At 36.1% G+C, this 20,361-nt stretch overlaps 2 protein-coding genes across 4 annotated transcripts in view; one reads left to right on the top strand and one right to left on the bottom strand.

Annotated features, from left to right (window-relative positions):
• Window positions 1-42: 42 nt before the first annotated feature.
• On the top strand, window positions 43-11,104 carry TRMT5 (tRNA methyltransferase 5). Its single transcript, XM_043472231.1, has 5 exons — window positions 43-167; window positions 1,219-1,874; window positions 4,684-4,808; window positions 9,245-9,899; window positions 10,260-11,104. The coding sequence occupies exons 1-5, from the start codon at window positions 130-132 to the stop codon at window positions 10,310-10,312; spliced, it is 1,527 nt and encodes a 508-aa protein (XP_043328166.1). The 5' UTR covers window positions 43-129; the 3' UTR covers window positions 10,313-11,104.
• A 5,074-nt stretch (window positions 11,105-16,178) lies between these two features.
• Window positions 16,179-20,361, bottom strand: part of MNAT1 (MNAT1 component of CDK activating kinase) — a 198,824-nt gene continuing 194,641 nt past the window's right edge. Inside the window, exon 8 of one of the 3 annotated variants that reach the window (XM_043472238.1) lies at window positions 16,179-16,640. In XM_043472238.1, coding sequence (XP_043328173.1) covers window positions 16,520-16,640 — 121 coding nt within the window. In that variant the 3' untranslated portion in view covers window positions 16,179-16,519. The remainder of the gene's footprint in view (window positions 16,641-20,361) is intronic. The other 2 variants (XM_043472239.1, XR_006270093.1) reach the window with 2 other exon arrangements.

Genomic DNA, 20,361 nt, shown 5'->3' with positions numbered 1-20,361 from the left:
TCGGCGGCGAACCTTGATGGTGTCATCGAGGGCCCGCCCACCCGCCGAAGACACGTTTCCGAGCTGCACCGGAGCATGAGGTGAGGGTCTGGTCTTGGAGCCAGCTGCGGGGCGACCCCGGGAAATGGGATGGTGACGCTGGTGAAGTGGCGGCCGTGGTGCCCTCGGTACGAAGGGGCTGAGGGTCCGGTGGCGGTACCGGGCGGCTCGGCGGCTCTCCGCCTCGCGCTGTCTGGGCGCTGAAACGTCAGGAAGTCCTAGGCCTGAGTACGGGGAAGTGAGGGGTGTTTCATCTCTTCAGAACTTCCCGATAGAACCTTTAGCCACATCTTACTTGTGGAAAGCCGAGATTCACTTTAAGTAATTTACCCAAGATCACACATCTGGTTAACTGCTAAACCCAGTTTGAACCCTGTCAGCTTTTTGACAGTTGCTTGACAGGGTTCCTAGGCAGGGCCCTTTCTTAACAGTTACTTCAGTTACTTCTCCGGTATTCCGGAAGGCAAAACGAAAAACTGATACGAATGGGATGTGCATGTAACACTCAGCAAAGCTCCCATCCTAGAACTACTGAAACCTCTACTCATAGGTAGGCCTTGTGGCAGTAAAACATCGAAGACAACATAGAAATAGATTAAGAACGCGGGCCCTGGATTTTAATCCTTGCTCAACGATTTATAGCAACGAGATTTTGGATCAGTTAACCTATTTTTTAGTTTACACCTTTGCAGAAAAGAGAATGCAACACCACATACCTCCTAAGACTGTTACTGTGAGTAAAGCATTCAGCGCAACATCTGACCCAATGAGCTTCCATAAGAATATCCTTTTAAATATTGACATTGGTAAAATTATCAGTATAGTGACCATTTCGTTTAGAGATGATCCTTTAACTTAAATTCCGGCCTTCCAGTCCCAAAATGTTCTGTAGAAAATTGTGGGTGGGGAGGTTTGTTGACTATAGCGAGAGTGATGGATCACTAAACCCTAGTCCAGGCCGCAGGTGGACTTGAAGTATACAGATTTATTATTTACTACTAATAAAAGTCATCCTATCCTGGAAAAGTTATTAATATTACACTTCCCACATACCACTAAAAGGTTTAATCTTTGGCATTTAGCAGGTTATTTGAAACAAAATTTTTATTAAGACTTGTGAACATGTTAAGCTAGTATGTAGCTTTATGGTATTTCTTTTAATTGAATGCTTTATTTTAGGAGCTTATTGAAACAATTTGGATTCTCAAGAAGACTTCTCAAAGTGGAAAGTTGTAGAATAACTGAGTCAGCATCACTGATTCTACTACCTTGGGCATCGCTGATACAGACGCTTAGCAGAGCACCTGTCATTTTCTTGCTGGATCAAAGAAAAAGATTCTCAACCATGCCTGAAATAGAAACAAATCACAGAGACTCTGAATTGTTTTCCCCACCTTCTGATGTTCGAGGAATGACAGAACTTGATAGAACAGCTTTTAAAAAGACAGTCACCATCCCAGTGCTTAAAGTGAGGAAAGAAATAGTCAATAAACTGATGCGATCCCTTAAAAGGGCAGCACTGCAGCGCCCAGGCATAAAACGTGTGATTGAAGATCCAGAAGATGAAGAAGGTAGACTAATTATGTTGGATCCCTATAAAATGTTTACCATTGATTCCTTTGAGAAAGAAGAACTCAGTATTTTAAAGCAGCTGAATGTCAATCCACAGATATCGAAATATAATCTGGAGCTAACTTATGAAAACTTTAAGTCAGAAGAAATCTTGAGAGCTGTGCTTCCTGAAGGTCAAGATGTGACCTCAGGGTTTAGCAGAGTTGGACACATTGCTCACCTGAACCTTCGAGATCATCAACTACCTTACAAGCATTTAATTGGTAGGTGTGTCTTAGTAATAGTCACATATTAGAAACCAATTAGCAAGTTCTAATTTTAGTTTTAAAAAAATTTAAATGCCTAGTTATAGAAATGGGACATTTTATCATTTTAATTTTAAGCAGGATCTTGAGCTACATACTCTACTTTGAGGGCCACTTTGGAATAGCCTTCCCAGAGTCGTTTGTTGTTGCTGTTTAGTTGCTCAGTCGTGTTCAACTCTTAAGAGACACCATTGACTGTAGCCCACCAGGCTTCCCAATCCATGGGATTTCCCAGGCAAAAGTACTAAAATGGATTGCCATTTCCTTATCCAGGGGATCTTCTTGACCCAGGGGTTGAACCCACATTTCCTGCATTGGCAGGTGAACTCTTTACCACTGAGCCACCAGGGAAGCCCTCCCAGAGTCATAGCAAGCTCTAAATATCAGTTCAAGCTTTTGTGTTTATAATTCATAAGCATTAACCTCAATCACTTGCTTTGGCAGAATTCTTTGGCAACTTATCATTTTGGTATCCAGAGCTTATTAGTCCTTCAGGACTATGTTGAACGCTAGGTTTCATAAATTTGAGTGTTTCATAGTCAAAAGGGCAAGACAGCGTTTACTCATGCTTTCATTGATTCAGTTAATTGAGCCTCTTCTGTATGGTAGGCACCATACTTTGTTTTTTAGTACTCCTAGCTTTTTAGACACTCCACTCCAGTACTCTTGCCTGGAAAATCCCATGGAGAAAGGAGCCCGGTGGGCTGCAGTCCATGGGGTCGCTAAGAGTCGGACACGACTGAGCGACTTCACTTTCACTTTTCACTTTCATGCATTGGAGAAAGAAATGGCAACCCACTCCAGCATTCTTGCCTGGAGAATCCCAGGGACGGGGGAGCCTGGTGGGCTGCTGTCTGTGGGGTCACACAGAGTCAGACACGACTGAAGGGACTTAGCAGCAGCAGCAACTTTTTAGAAACAACTCTGTAGCCCAGAGTTGAAGCATGAGTCTTTTATTCTTTGGACTAAGAAAGAAGTAGAAGGCTAATCAAAATCGTTCTTGTCCTTATATAAATATTTAATGTCATGCATTCTCCAGATTAACATTTTTAATACAGAGTAATTGTCAGAACTTCTGGGAATTATTTTCAGCTTTAAAATGTAGTGCTCAGTGTTTTGAATGGGTAGAATTTCAGAGATGTGCTGTAATGCATTTACTTTGTTTTTATTGATGAAAGGGGCTAATAATGCATAGTGATAACATAATAAATACTTAAGCAGAGCCTTATAATTATGATCTGGTACAAATGTCAAGTCTAGGCTTTCTGTTGAATCACTGCCTGTCCTAACTCAACATTCTTTTAGCACTCTTATTTTATAAACTCGCTGTCATAAAAGGGCACTCACAGATTGAAAATGAAACATTTTCATACAGAAGTAATTTTAAAGCTTTTACTATAGACCTTTAGAATTTTTTTTTTTTTATTCTTCATTTCAAACTAACTTCTGTACCTTAAAAACTGAGTTCTGATACCTGAAGCAGAACAAGATAAAATAATGATTGACAATAGTTTGAAATTATCATATTCAAAATCAGGTATCTAATTATCAGAAATCAGACAAATTCCAGTTGGCATTTAAGCATATTTGTATTATCAGTTCAGTCACTCAGTCGTGTCCAATTCTTTGCAACCCGATGGACTGCAGCTCACCAGGCTTCCCTGTCCATCACCAACTCCTGGAGCTTACTCAAACTCATTTCCATTGAGTCAGTGATGCCATCCAACCATCTCATCCTCTGTCGTCCTCTGTTGTATTTGTATTATGGAGTACTTTATACTTACTTACAAATCAACTTATCTTTCTTTATACAATGAGATAGCATATAGATTCTTGTAAATTTTTTGTGAAGTGCTGACAAAAATGCAGACTTTGATTATAGGGCATCAACATACCATTGCCAATGTCTTTTACCTTTGTAGCTTTTTGTGCTCTGGAAAATATTTGACATAAAGAACAATTTAAGTAAATAAACATTTTATTTAGAGAAAACTAAAGAATCAATGTTTCTTTTATTTGAAAACATTATTTTGCTGGTATGCATTTCCCAAGTGGAAGTGTCTATTTTAAATACACAACAAAGCAAACATTTGGTTTGAGGCCAGTGGGGACAGGCTAGTGTTTTTCTGAGACCATTTGTTTCCATAGTCCTTAATTTTTCTATTTTTCAATCAGTTCCCTGGGTCTACCTGTTTGCTTACTGTTGCACTGATACATTTGAGAAGACTAAGTAAAAGACATGGAAAAATATTAGACAGGACAAGTTCCTCAAAATTTTTTCTTTATAAATGTACCCACACACACACACACAAAAAAAAAAATGTACCCACACATTTTTTGTGTGTTTGCATAGGGGCTGTCAGAAATTAACTTTAGTAATCTGTTGAATTTTTAGAATTGCATTCCTTTACACACATCAGCTTCCCAGGTGGTGCTAGTGGTAAAGAACCCATCTGTCAATGCAGAAGACATGAGACCTGGGTTCTATCCCTGGGTCGGAAAAGATCCCCTGGAGGAGGGCATAGCAACGCACTCCAATATTCTTGCCTGGAGAATCCCATGGACAGAGGAGCCTGGCGGGCTACATTCCATACAGTTGCAAGAGTCAGACACGACTGAAGCCACTTAGCATGCATGCACACACAGTAGATGCAGTTTTTGTCTATAAACCAGAAGAAAATATAGTTCACATCCATTTCATATTTGCAATTTTAGCTTTTATTTTGCAACCAGAAGGCAGTATTTATCATGATTTCTGTGCTTTTAGGCCAAGTTATGATTGACAAAAATCCAGGAATCACCTCAGCAGTAAATAAAATCAATAATATTGATAATACCTACCGAAATTTCCAAATGGAAGTACTGTCTGGAGAGGAGAATATGATGACCAAGGTATGGACTATTTTATTGTCTCCTAATACAGTGTGTATCAAGATTAACATTTGAAATCAGAATAGATAACAGATTAAGAAAATATAATACCCAGTATTGATGAGCATATGAGAATGTAAGCATTTACATATATTATTGATGGGAGAGCAAATTTGATACAGTCAGGAAGAGTGTATGGTAATATATTGCAATTTTGAATAGATACATTCTTTGACCTAGCACTTCATTTATAGGAAGTTATCTCAAGAATATAACTGGACAAAATTGTAATGATGTACCCAACCAGGGATTAAACCCGTGTCCTCCCCGCAGTGGAAGTATGGAATTTTAACCACTAGACCACCTACATCATTTTTATAATAATAAATAAATAAACATGGAATGGAAACAATCTAAATATCAGTAGATAAACTGATTAAATTTTAGGATAATAATACAGTGGAATACTCCATCATTGAAGATTATTTAGCTCCATCAGTTCAGTTCACTTGCTCAGTCATGTCCGACTATTTGTGACCACATGGACTGCAGTACACCAGGCTTCCCTGTCCATCACCAACTCCTGGAGCTTACTCAAACTCATGTCCATTGAGTCGGTGATGCCATCCAACCATCTCATCCTCTGTTGTCCCCTTCTCCTACTGCCTTCAATCATTTCCAGCATCAGGGTCTTTTCAAATGAGTCAGTTCTTCACATCTGGCTCTAGGTGAGTGATCACACCATCATGGTTATTTGGGTCATGAAGATCTTTTTTGTATAGTTCTTCTGTGTATTCTTGCCACCTCTTAATATCTTCTGCTTCTGTTAGGTCCATGCCACTTCTGTCCTTTATTGTGCCCATCTTTGCATGAAATGTTCCCTTGGTATGTCTAATTTTCTTGAAGAGATCTCTAGTCTTTCCCATTCTATTGTTTTCCTCTGTTTCTTTGCACTGATCACTGAGGAATGCTTTCTTCTCTCTCCTTGCTTTTCTTTGGAACTCTGCGTTCAAGTGGGGATATCTTTCCTTTTCTCCTTTGCCTTTCGCATCTCTTCTTTTCACAGCTATTTGTAAGGCCTCCTCAGACACCCATTTTGCCTTTTTGCATTCCTTTTTCCTGGGGATGGTCTTGATCACTGCCTACTGTACAATGTCACGAACCTCCGTCCATAGTTCTTTAGGTACTCTATCTATCAGATCTAATCCCTTTAATCTATTTGTCACTTCCAATGTATAATTGTAAGGGATTTGATTTAGGTCATACCTGAATGGTCTGGTGGTTTTCCCTATTTTCTTCCATTTAAGTCTGAATTTTTCAATAAGGAGTTCATGATCTGAGCCACAGTTAGCTCCTGGTCTTGTTTTTGCTGACTGTATAGAGCTTCTCCATCTTTGGCTGCAAAGAATATAATCAATCTGATTTCGGTATTGACCATCTGGTGATGTCCATGTGTACAGTCTTCTCTTGGGTTGTTGGAAGAGGGTGTTTGTTATGACCAGTGCATTCTCTTGGCAGAACTCTATTAGCCTTTGCCCTGCTTCATTCTGTACTCCAAGGCCAAATTTGTCTGTTACTCCAGGTGTTTCTTGACTTCCAGTCCCCTATAATGGAAAGGATATCTCTTTTGGGTGTTAGTTCTAGAAGGTCTTGTAGGTCTTCATAGAACCATTCAACTTCAACTTCTTCAGCATTACTGGTCAGGGCATAGACTTGGATTACCGTGATATTAAATGGTTTGCCTTGGAAATAAACAGAGATCATTCTGTTGTTTTTGAGACTACATCCAAGTACTGCATTTCAGGCTTTTGTTGACTATGAGGGCTACTCCATTTCTTCTAAGGGATTCTTGCCCACAGTAGTAGAAATAACAGTCATCTGAGTTAAATTCACCCATTCCAGTCCATTTTAGTTTGCTGATTCCTAAAATGTTGACGTTCACTCTTGCCATCTCCTGTTTGACCACTTCCAATTTGCCTTGATTCATGGACCTAACATTCAAGGTTCCTATGCAATATTGCTACATACTGAAAGTAAACTGTCCACTGACAAGCCAAGTGACAAAAAATAAACTGTAGAACAGTATACATAATTGAGTTCCATTTTAGCTATGATGATTTTAAATATGTAAATATGCATATACATCAGAACGTTAACAGTGAGCATATTTTCATTTGGTATAGTTTCTGGTGACCTTTGTTATCTTTATACTTTTCTACTGAGCACATATTTCTTCTATAAGAAAAACAAAACCTATTTCAAAGAAAAAATAACTTAAAATATATAGGAATAAATTCCTGGTATAAACCATTTTCTCATCTTCCACCCCCCTAAACCCTCTGTAGTGTTAGATGTAATAAACTGTTTTTAAGCTAAAGCCTTAGGTAATTACATGTTAACATTATGTGAAATTTTGTACCCAAGCTAAGAAACAGGTTAAACAAATCCTGAGAGACCCACAAGATAATGGTCGTTGTTATTAATACTCTCTTTACGCACATGAAGTAAGAAGGCATGACTGAGCTGAGGGTTTTTGAGTCAGGTTCTGACTCCAGAGTCCATGCTTAGTCTTGCCCTGTATACCAAACCTCCACTACCTACTGCTTGTGTACAATGAATGAGGTCAATTTTGGCAAGCAAGATTTGGATGTGACTCCTTTGATAATAACTGTGCTTAACTAATCAGCTGACACTAAGACATACTAAACTTTAGGCACACCCAAACTGAACATTGTGCATGTTCTTTGTAGTATCATTCTTCTTAGAAAGAAAATGTAAACTTCTATAAACTGAGAAACTTCTGTAATTTTATGCACAACTTTTTTATTATTTTTTCTTTTGTTTTGTTTTGAAATCAGTAAAAGAAACTGGGTCCTATAAGCTGCAGTGATCTAAGCAGCAGCAAGTCTGTGCATTCGTCTTTTTGTTTTTGTTTAAATACGTTTAAATTATCACACTGCTGGCACACCTCATTTGCATGAAATTCTGCACCATACATACTAATTGTAGTAAAGTTACCCCCCCATGCCAGGAAAAAAAAAAAAAAAAAACTACTCTGGAAGATAATTTTCACTGAAATCTAACCAAACTTCGTTAAGTGGACTGTGACAAGATTATAATTTTATAAATGCCTTGTGATTGACTTCCCAAGTCAACTAAAATTTGTTCTTAGGACATACTTTATGCCTAGTATATATACTCTCAAATAAATGTGAAAACTCAGTATAATTTCTTTGCTCCAAACACAGTCACATTTAAATTTAAGAGCTCATGCAACATTTAAGTAGTATTTAAAAACATTGCTAAAGTGGATCTCCTGAAAGCAATGCTTAACTAAGGGAAGGAGATATCAAAGATAGCATGAGTAAAACCAAAGGGATACTTAGCATCATTTAATCTAGATCTAGATCTGTGACTCACACTAAAGAGCTTAAAAGACAAGTAGAAAGGAGATTTCAGGAAAAGCATCCCAAGACACATTTAAGCCATCCAGGTTATATACCTAGATTGACTCTTAGTTGGCAGAATCATGAAGAAATATTTCAAACTCTTGAAACTTAATAATATGATCAAAGCATTTGATGTGGTCAGGAGGAAAAAATATGTACAAATTTGGAATTAAGGTCCATGAAGAGAGAATATAGAAGATGTCTCTTATTAGATTTATAGAACTTAGGAACTTTCTGGCCATTGATTCTTCATCTGTTAAAATAAGGGGCTTAAGATGATAGGTGAGGTCACATTTCACAATTGTAGTTTTAATTTCGTTTTCTATTTTCTATCATGTTTATGATAGTCCCCAAAGAAATGTTTTAAAGTTTTAATTTTGTTCAAGACTTAGCTTCACTGTATATATTTATTCATGAAAACTCAGATTTGGGAAAGGCAAAAACAGGGGAATGATTTATTCTATTTAGAGACATGAGACCTGCAAAGTCCAAGTAACTGTCTAAAAACATAACGAAGTACCTTGAAATTCACTGACACATGATGCATCTATCTTGCCAAACTGAAAACTAAGAAAGGAAAGCATGTTTGCTGTGTGGAAGAGCTGTCTGTAATTTAGCTACCCACCATGAAGACAGATGTACTGTGTTGTTTCACCCTAAAGGCTTTTTCCCATCAGGTGACAGGAGATAATATAATTAAGCCAGTCAATTGGCCTATCTGAAAAATTCCTAGTGTGATCGGGGAGCCATTTTATGGTCCATTAGGATGAGATGGAGAGCTGTTTGGGTTTTGAAGAGATGACTTTTCTCATGAAAACGTCTAATGCAAGATAGTAACTACCCTCAAGTTTAGCATAAACACCAGACTTCTAATTTAAATGCCTTTAAACACACTGTAATTTGCTCTTAATAGTAGTAAATTTAAATATGTGTATGTGTGAATGCATCTATCCAATATCAGTGGCTGGAATTTAAGCAGTTTAACCAAAAGCATAATACTTTTTTCAGGTTCGAGAAAACAATTACACCTATGAATTTGATTTTTCAAAAGTCTATTGGAATCCTCGTCTCTCCACAGAACACAGCCGTATCACAGAACTTCTCAAACCTGGGGATGTCCTATTTGATGTTTTTGCTGGGGTTGGGCCCTTTGCCATTCCAGCAGCGAAGAAAAACTGCACTGTGTTTGCTAATGATCTCAATCCTGAATCCCATAAATGGCTACTGCACAATTGTAAATTAAATAAAGTGGACCAAAAAGTAAAAGTCTTTAACTTGGATGGGAAAGACTTCCTGCAAGGACCAGTCAGAGAAGAGTTAATGCAGCAGCTGGGACCACTGTCAAAAGAAAGAAAACACTCTGTGCACATTGTCATGAATTTGCCAGCAAAGGCTATTGAGTTTATCAGCGCTTTCAAAGCACTCTTAGATGGTCAGCCATGTGGCAGTGAACTCCTTCCCACTGTGCACTGTTACAGCTTTTCCAAAGATGCTAATCCAGCTAAGGATGTTCAGCAACGAGCTGGAACTGTGTTAGGCATCTCCCTGGAGGCATGTAGTTCAGTTCACCTAGTAAGAAATGTGGCCCCTAACAAGGAAATGTTATGCATCACTTTTCGGATTCCTGCTGCTATACTTTACAAGAACCAGACCGTAAATCGAGGTGAGTGATTTCTGGGAAATTAAATGTAAGCTGTAATACTTTTAAGATAACTTTCTTGGGCAACATATATATCTTATATTCTTTTTTAAACTTAGAAATAAACTAATTCTAGTTAGATATTTCAGTTCAAGACCCCTTGCCATTCAACTGTGACTAATTTCTCACAATTTTAGATTTTATTATGACACACTGTTCAGTCTAGTAGGTTATTTCATCAAAATAATAAATCCACAAGAATGTTAATATTTCATGCATAAGTTGAGTACATTAAAAATCTTTAAAATGCCTATATTGCTTTTTAAAAGTTATTTTTAAATGTTAAGTATCTTATGTAATATAGGTTTTCTGGATTTGTTACAGACAATCATGAAGATCCACCTCTTAAACGCCAGAGGACAGATAAAGACCTTTAAGAAGAAAATACACAAATTGTTCCAGTCACTTAATTGGAAATATTTTCTCCATCTCCCCACTAGACCTTTGTGATAGTGAACTAGCATTCAGTTACTTTAGTATTAAACCCTTTTATTTTACCCTCACTGGCTTCCCTGGTGGCTCAGATGGTAAAGAATCTGCCTGCAGTGCAGGAGACCTAGGTTCGATCCTTGCATCTGGAAGATCCCCTGGAGAAGGGAATGGCAACCCACTCCAGTATTCTTGCCTGGAGAATCCCATGGACAGAGGTGCCTGGCGGGCTACCATGGGGTCACAAAGAGTCAGACGTGACTGAGCAACTAACACAGTCCTATAAATTGGGAATTATCAAATTAAAATTTAAATAAGCCTACTAAATATATTTTGTTTTATAATTTTATCATAGATATCTAATCTTTTATTAGATAAATATGTTTAAATCTGATCTTGGGAAAATAGTTTTTGAAAGTATGATAACTGCATGCTAACTAGGAATGCACTAGTCATTTTACAGTTATGCTTAGTTGAAGAGTATAGCTAAGTTATATGTAAGTACTCCTATACTATTACTATTAATATAGAAGTATTAATAATAACAAATGAGATTATTTAGATCAGAGACAGGCAAACTATGCCCAGCAGGCCAAATCTTGTCCATCACCTGTTGTATGGCAAGTAAGCTGAGAATGGTTTTTACACTTTTAAATGATTGGGAAAAAAAAAATTTGTGACATGAAAATTATATGAAATTTGAATTTCAGTGTCCATAAATAAAGTTTTATTGGAACTTGTTTTTTATGCTCATTTGTTTACATACTGGCTATGGCTGCCCTCATGGAATAACACCAGAGCTGAGTAGTTAGCTGCAACACAGATGGGATATGATTTTCATCACTTCACATTGCTGCTCAGCACACTACAAGTCAGTGACACGGTTATAACGCAACAGCATTTTTTTTTTTTTTTAACGCAACAGCATTTTAAGTGCCACATATATTGCCAAGCTATAACATTTTATTTTACTATCATGAGTGTATATCTATCATTCCAAAACAAGAAAAGTGGACATCCATGTTGAGCTTTTAAAGTACAGTAGAGTATGAACATTTTTGATACTGAATTAGATGATAAAGCATCCATGACTGAGCTAAAGTAAAATATACTTTGACATTTCCAAAAGAACTACTCATCACAGTATTTCCACGTCACAGGCAAGCAACTGTCAGAAAAATTACAGATTTAAACTGGAAATTCACAGAATTTCCTTATAAAATAAAAAATGAAAGTGGGGCTACAACCAAAGTAAGTCTCCAAGTGACTTTTATTAAGTCAAGAAAGAAAAATTGTTTACTGATGGAGAGTTAATTGTGTTTGTTTGAAAGCAGCAGTCTTAAGAAATGTGTCCAGAGAAAGGAAATTTTGTTTAGGACTGTTAGCCTTTTGGCAAGAACAGTTGCTCAAAGAGTTGTGAACACTGGGAGTACCATCAATAGTCAAAACGGTAAATGAGTCCAAGTAGTTGTTTACTCTTGATGAGTTGATAGATGTTTCTAATACAGCTCAGTTCTTGCTTATTTGAGGTGTCAATCCTGAGTTTGAAGTTACTGAAGAATTAGCCTCTGTGAATCCTCTGCATGGAACTATTGGTGAATACTTTGAAAGAAGCTGAGGAAACAAATTTGGTAAAACCTGAAGCAGAATCTGATCTGTTGTAACTAATGATGGTAAAAGAAAGTGTGAGGTAAAAAAAGATCTAGTGGAGAAAGCTTATGAACATGTAAGGTGTTTAAAACCTATAGTTATTCACTATATTATTCACCAGCAAGTACCTTGCAGCAAATATTTGAATCTATCATTTGTTAATGAACCAGTAATGTCAATGATAAACTTCATTTGCTTTCATGGACATTAATCATCCTCAAAGTCCTTCAATTTTGTCTGAAATTGAAGCCAAATTTCCTGACACTCAACCTAAGTTTGATTTCCTTAGCAACTGTAAAGTCTGACTGCAATTTTTTGGGTTCATGGCCAAGATTGAAATTTTTCTTAAGAACCAACCTTAAACACTTGTAAAATACTGAATGTCTTTGGAAGTTAGTTGCTAAAGGCTTGGTAAATATTTCTCAAATATTTCAACCACAATTACAGGACAAAAGTAACTAATGTGAAACATACTGCAATAATATGAAATGACTACATTTCTCATCTATCAAAAATTAAGGAACAAGGTTTCCATTCTCACATATATTAGTGGATGTATTTTTCTGAGTTTAGCATTTTTGGAACCTTGGTGCAAATGTAAAGAAATTTCCATGTTTCAGAACCCATTTAACTAAAACTGAACTTTCATCTGATCTTCAATTGGAAGTGATAAATGTCTTACTGTAATGACATGTGAAAAGGTAAATACCAAAGGGGGATTAAGAAAAGCCTTCTAAGTGATGTATATGCTCAGTTAAAAGCACATGTTCCAATATCTGGTAGTATCTGTCTGAAAAGACTTTTTTAAAGGTGAAATAAATAAAATCTCTACAACCATTAGCAGGTGACCAATTACAATTCATTTTGATGATGGAACGCTTAGAACCACAAGTAAATCTAATTCCCTCCCCCCAAAAGCACTATTAAAAATTTGTTGCTGCTGTTTAGTCATTAAGTTGTGTCTGACTCTTTTTGACCTCATGGACTGTAGCCCGCCAAGCTTCTCTGTCCATGGAATTCCCCAGGCAAGAATACTGGAGTTAACTGCTGTTTCCTTCTCCAGGGGCTCTTCCAGACCCAGGGATTGAACCCAAGTCTCCTGTTTGGCAGGCATCTCCTGCTTGGAAGGCAGATTCTTTACCACTGAACCACCTGGGAAGCCCACAGAAAAATGTACTCAATTATACTTTGAATTTTGTTAATTTAAAAAATTGTCCCAATTTATTTTATCTCATTTATCTACATAATGGCCTCAGTTTTGCCTCTCAGCCCAAAAAGCAGTTAACTCCAGTATTCTGGGCACAGCAACCAATTCCAGTATTCTTCCCTGGAAAATTCCATGGACAGAGGAGCCTGGTAGGCTATAGTCCAGGGGGTCACAAAGCGTTGGACATGACTGAGCACTCATGCACAAGCTATAAGGTCTCTGCTGCTTCTCGACTCTGCCATAGTAGACAAAAGGCAGCTGGAGACAATACTCAAACACACTGTTTCAAAAAAACCATTTATGAAAATTTGAAATTTTAAATTCATATGCTTTTCATATGTTAAAAAGTATATTATTCCTTTGGTTTTTTCCAGCCTTAAAAATATACAGACACCAAGTTTAGCTCATGGAGCATACAGAAACAGGAAGCAGCTGGATTCAGCCAAAGTTCTACAGTTTGCCTTCTCCCGGTCTAGATGTAGATAATAAATTTGCAAGTGGAATAAGAACATTTTCATAGTACTGTACATCCATGTGCTAGGCTATAAATATTAAGTGTGGGTCAAATGATGTTCTTATTCATACATGTAAAGTGGTAAGATCCATTCAGTCACCCCTTTTGGATGTGATACCTAGTAACTGAATTCTTGGTTAATCCACTAGAAAATGATGGCCAGAACACTCAGTAGATAGAATTTTTAACTTTGTTAATTTTTTTGACAAGTTTTCTGCCACTTTAGATTTTGAAATGATTATCCAAGTCACCTGTTGACAGCCTAAAGCGAGAAGCTTAGATCAAATATTTATTGAAAGAAAGTAAGGAATACTAAATAATCATACATTACAATTACTATGTAAATGTATTCAATACCATTAGTATCTGCTTAAAAGAGAGTACAGTTAGTAGTCAAATCATGTTCTATGTAATGAATTCCTTAGAACTTCTATTAGAGATATCAACATGGTTATTAAGTTGATATCTCTTATATCCCATATAAGAACTTCATCTGTAAAATTTCCTTAATTTTACAGATTTTAATTTAAAAATTTTAATTTTAAAATTTCCTTAAAGTCTTAAGAAGTTTGTCTACTCAGACTTGGTTTTACACAGCTGTTGTTTATAAGTCTGACAGTCATCCCTAGGACATGGACTCTGCAGTTTAACCACTTGGGTTCAAACCCAAACTCTGCTCCTTTTAAAATGTACTGACCTTTAGTAGGTTACTTAACCAAAGCATCCCCATTTGTCAAAATGGGGAAATAATACTAGCACTGTTACAAGGATTATTCACAAAGCATGAGGCACAGTGCTTCACAGATAGGTTAATGTTCAGTAGTTGTTTCTGTGCCAGTGTTGTAAAACTTAGGAAATTCATGTAGATGAAAGACTTGTTCCCACTTTTGTCTTGGGAGAGTAAATCACTAAGATAGAGGATTATTTCATCAATATAGAATACTGTTATTCAGTAAATTGTTGCCATTAGGTTATCTTTCACCATTCCCTTTGACCTAACAGGGTCAGTTAACAATGTTTAAATTTGGCCTGTTGAACAAAGTAGGGCAATAGAAAGGGTAAAATAATTACAACATATCCAGGTGGTAGAATTTAACTGATTGCCCAAATCAGGTGCAAGTAATTTCCACAATAATAAAGTAGACTCAGAAAAAAGTTCTGAAAGCCTTTGAAATATTTTGTTAATAATTAATTCATTCTATTTAAATACATCATACAAGGTACTGAAAATAAATAATTGTATTTCTTTTTTAAAGACTGGATATCTTACTTTGGCAGCTGAGTACAGAAAATTCTTAACCACAAGTCCAATGTTCTCACTATTCTTTGAACAGATTTATGTGTTGTACTTAAAGTTCTAATCCTCTATTGGGAAAAAACTAATACTGGGGTGGCCAAAAAGTTCGTTCAGGTTTTTCCGTAAGATTGTATAGGAAAACTCAAATGAACTTTTTGGCCAATAGATATGAAAAATAGGATGCAACCTAGTAGAGTATAGATAGAACGAGAGTTGGATTTTAAAAAAACCCACTTGTGTTCTAATTCTGGCTTGTGTGTATGATTTTAGCCTACTTAATTATTTGATGCTTTGATTTTCTCAATTATCAAAGACAGAAGGGTTGTGAAGATGAACACGCACTCCTGAAATTAATGCCTACTTAGTCAAATAAGATGGTGCTGTTACATATGAATATTCTACTCTAATGTAACCCACAAATCTTGTTTCACATAACTTTCCACTCATAAAACTAACATCTGTTGTAATGGAGATTTGATAGAAAATCCCTTAATTTCTTTGAGAAACGATATCCCATACCCAGTCTTCTAGGTAACAGACTCATACAAGGTTGAGATGCTACAAATATCCATTTTATCCACATCCAAACTCTATAAGCAACATTCTGGGTGTACTCAAAGCCTTTGAAGTTTCAAAAGAAACTACACCAGGGTCTGCAATTTACTCATAGAGAAATTTCATTTAAAATATATTCATTCCAGTCTCCAAGGTTTCATCATAAAATGAGCTCACATTGAGGTGAAAGGTGCCTTTTAAGTATTAAATTTTATTAACTTACTTCTTTGAATTTGTCATTAAAGCAGGTTAATACTCTGCTCTGGTTTATCCTAAGTGAGGCTCACAGCTGGGAACTATAACACACTGATCAAGGTTTGTCTCACTTTTCACTGCTCAAAACAGGCACTTAGTCCTTAATATTGAAAGAGTGACATTATCACAGGTCAGGTTTTACTTGCCACAACCTGCTGGTAGAAGGAAATATATCCACTTGTCTGGACTAGTATTAAGAAGACATTGGGAAAAAAAAATGGAACATTTTATGAGAAGAAATAATAGTCTTGGATATTAACACTAAATGTCGTATTCAAAATGGCATTTTTAAATGTGTTCAAGTAAAACACTGTAATAAGAGAAAAACCACAAAACTTAATATAAAGTCTAGCTTTATTTTTTAAAAGATTTTACAAGTCTGTCAACCTCAAACTCACATAGGTGAATTATTCATATCTTCCATCAGATGAGGCTTACGGCTTCAATCCCGCTCAGAAAAATATAAGTAAAAAATAAATCTTTTCCACAAATATTTATCCACTATATTACCCAGCTTAGTTCTGAAAATTTCTCTCTATAAATACTTTAACGCAGCTGCTAGTGGTAGGACTGTTGTTATGCAGCCGCACATGGCTATAATTTTACAAGTCTGCCTTACTTTTGCTAGCTCTGTGGTTCGGCTCCAAGGTCCAGATCTTATAGGGGAGAAATAAAGGTTAACTGGGCTGCCAGAAAAGCCCACTGAATGCATCCTGTAGTGCTCTGTGACAAGCCAGAGAAGAAGTATAGCCTCCAGCAAGGTCCTGTGGAGAGGCAGCTCTGACATGGTTTAAATACCTACAACAAAACAGAAAGTGTGGCATTGACATAGAAAGCACATGTAAACTGGTAACACTTTAAAAAGCAACAGTAAAACTGATTCAAAAGTCAAATTCTAGGACTGAAATGTTCAGACTTTACAAAAATGCATTGTTATCTTTTAAAAGGAAACATACCGACTCTAAATTATAAAACGAATTACATTAAGATCTAAAAACAGCTCTGAAGGAGTCTTCAAAAATAATACTATTAAAATGTTCCATATTCCCAATTTTCAGAACTAATTTATTTTGATGGCTATTGTTTGGGTACCTAACTGCTGCTATCCTTCCTGGCATACACTTAATAAATGAATGTATATCATGATACTACTGTATTACTAAAATTTTACATAAATACTGAATATTTTACAATAAATATGTTCTGAAAAAAAAAATACCAAAACAAGTGATAAAGGGGAGAGAACATACTAGTTACTTCAAAATTACTTCAATATTACAAAAATATATTGTCTCCCTCCTTACAGAAAAGGAAATCTTAGAAAACTACATCCAAGAAATCTCTGAGACAGCCCGAGTTCAAAAGAATATCTCGATTAGTAAATACAGAAGAGTCTTGAATAAATCTTAAAAGACTGTTACACACATGTTATTTAGCAATTAAAACTTTCTGCTTTGATAAAGGTATACAAACAGGCCTTACAATGGGATAATCCTAGCTAAAGAGGGAAAACTTGTTAGCATGACTACCAGCACTGTCAGAAAACAAATATTTCCAGCTTTGCTTTAATGCCTAGTTTAAGAAACCACATTGTTTCTTCAGGCCTCAGGAAGTAAAGCAGCTTCACCCACTTTAGAATTATGGGTATGGCAAATGAATAAATCAGGTACCAGAACATTTTAATAACTTGGAAACTTTTCTATTCTCATTCATTCAGACTTCCTGTGTGTCAAAGTCTTGATGCATGAGCAACTTATTATTTCTAACATAATAACAAGTCTGTTTTTCATTTGTACCCATGTTTAATAAACTTGTGTGATTAAAAAATATATGGCAATATAAAAGACCAAATAGAAAAAGTGGTCAAAGTAAGACACAGCATAAGCTTCTGGAATTGGCTATAATTTATTCACATTGCCACAAATCAAGGTGTTAACTCAATTCTGTGCTTCTCCACCAAGGGTAAAAGAGGAAAGTGAAAGGTGAAAGGAAGTTAATATTTATTGAGCAACAATCTCCAAACTTTTTTGATAGTATATTTATAGCAGTAAAAATATTTGAGCATGCATCTCCCAAATTTGTATACTTGTTTAAAATTATACACATAAAGTATTAATATATACTATTAGTATATTAAGTGTTAAATATATATCATAGTATATATATGGGCTTCCCTGGTGACTCAGATGGTAAAGAATTTGCTTGCAAAGCAGGAGACCCAGGTTAAATCTCTGGGTCGGGAAGATTCCCTGGAGAAGGAAATGGAAACCCACTCCAGTATTCATGCCTGGGAAATCCCATGGACAGAGGAGCCTGGTGGGCTACAGTCCATGAGGTTGCAAAGAGTCGGACATGACTGAATGACTAACACTTTCACTCCCCCCTGCCACACCACCCCCCACCACTGGTGGCTCAGATGGTAAAGAATCTGCCTGCAATGCAGGAGACCCAGGTTCAATCCTTGGGTCAGGAAGATTCCCTGGAGAAGGGAATGGCTACCTACTCTGGTATTCTTGCTTGGAGAATTCCATGGACAGAGGAGCCTGGTGGGCTATAGTCCATGACATTGCAAAAAGTCAGACACTACTGAGCTACTAACACTTTCACTTTTCATAGTATATATACACATAATATATTAGTAAGTATAATATAAAATATATATATGAAATTTAAAACATTTAGAGGATGAAATTAAAATATTTAAATGATAATATTCTAATATTTTCTATGTTCTAATATTTTCTAATGTTCTAATATTTTCTCCTTATATCCTATCTTACATGTCCTGATGGTATGCATCCCACTTTGGAGACCACTGTTATTAAACAATCATCGTCAAACCCTTGATATAACCTTGGGTCCCATAGGATTTAAATGGGAATTCACCAAACCTAATACATGGCCATAAAAGTATGTGCTTATTACCTTCCAAGATAAAATAAAATGTTCACTGTTAGGACTCTGATGCATGAGAAATAAGTTAAGTGTTAAATCACCTCAGAAAGTAAAAATTAACCTGGAACAGCATAAAATCAATTTCTCTTCACCAAGAAATAACTATCACACAAATAACAACAACACACAAATAATAAGTGAATAATATTTTTACAGGTATCTTGGAAGTGAAATCTTCCATTCCTGATACAAGTTTCAAGCTAAGTTTTATCCATATCCCAGATAATGTTGTATCACCCCCTTTTCCCTTTCCTCACACCCGCAAAAGCACACTCTTAGCTCCAAGGCAAAATTCAAGTACCACAGTAGAATGTGTCAACCTTACAAAGCCAACTATCAAAAATGAAGAACTGGTTTTCATAATTGAATACAAACCACTGTGCAACTAGCTGTTTTAATTCATCACATTTTGGTACAACTTGTTTCTGGGAAAGTTGAGTCATACCATCTCTGGCTTGGCAACTCAAGCATAAACTTGCAGTGTACATACAGCTTTTTATATGTTATCCTGAGAAACCTGAAACAGCTGCACTGCTGGCAGGGAAACTCAGGACCACCAGTAAAATATCCAAAACAGTTGCATCTTTTAATTTATGACTGTGCAGTTTCCATAAAGAGTACATAAAACAGCTCAACTCTTTATAGGGAAAATGTAATAAACAGTCATACTCATTGATGTCATAAATGAGTTTTTAAAAGTTTATTTAAAATGATTAACTAGTGTTTGAAAATAGTATTTCTTGAACACAGTCATAATCTAGAGCAATGAACAAATATTTTCAAACTTGAGTTATTAATGCTAAGTTGTAGATTCTCACTGCCAACATCAAGTCCATTAAAACTTCTTTGCATAGCATTGAAAACAATGCATTTCTCTTCTAGCAAATCAGTGACATTAAACATATCTGTAAGCATGATTCTTTAAAGATCTGCTTACTTACATTGCTGTTTTTGATCTCCAGGGCTGTAGCTGCACAAAACAGTTAATTGTTAAATATTTCAACCTATTTTCTCCATGGCAATCTACATTAATTTCAATTTTAAAAAATAAAAAAGGGCCACTCTTGTTATTCAACTGTGGGCTATTATTTTCTAAGTATCTTAAGTTCTTAAACCCTTTAATTATTGTGGTATACCAAAGAATTTTGAAGGATCTGCAACATTAAAACCACACAATGAGAATTTAGTGTTTTGCCTACTTTTTCACAGTAATCCACATCTGTGTTGTTTTAATTCTTTCATGACCGTTACAAGTACATCACTGAATAGGATTCCTGGGGTTTCTGGCAGAGGTCAGTATCATTTCATGTACACCTTTATACAACAGAATGAGGAAGAAGTCTTAGCCAAATTTATTTCCAAAAGTCAAGCTCAGTTGGATTTTGAAGCCTGGAGGTAATTGCTCTTACTATTTAGCCAATCCCAGGACAGTATTTCTATTTTTCATGGGTTTATTTTAAATACCTGTAAATCTTATAAGCAGAAACCAGGAAAGAAAAAAAGGAGGTTTGCTTATTTTGGTACCTATACCTTATTTTTACTGAAAGCAGACTAAATTCAAAGA

Source organism: Cervus canadensis, chromosome 6, assembly GCF_019320065.1.
Source record: "Cervus canadensis isolate Bull #8, Minnesota chromosome 6, ASM1932006v1, whole genome shotgun sequence".
Taxonomy (NCBI): Eukaryota; Metazoa; Chordata; class Mammalia; order Artiodactyla; family Cervidae; genus Cervus; species Cervus canadensis.
Note: the sequence above shows the minus strand (reverse complement) of the source record. Positions and strands in the feature narration are given on the sequence as shown.

Coding starts and splice junctions, on each gene's coding strand:
- TRMT5 (XM_043472231.1), top strand. CDS start 130: ATGGTGACGCTGGTGAAGTGGCGGCCGTGGTGCCCTCG. Junction 168..1,218: donor TGGCGGCCGTGGTGCCCTCG/GTACGAAGGGGC, acceptor GCTTTATTTTAG/GAGCTTATTGAAACAATTTG. Junction 1,875..4,683: donor ACCTTACAAGCATTTAATTG/GTAGGTGTGTCT, acceptor CTGTGCTTTTAG/GCCAAGTTATGATTGACAAA.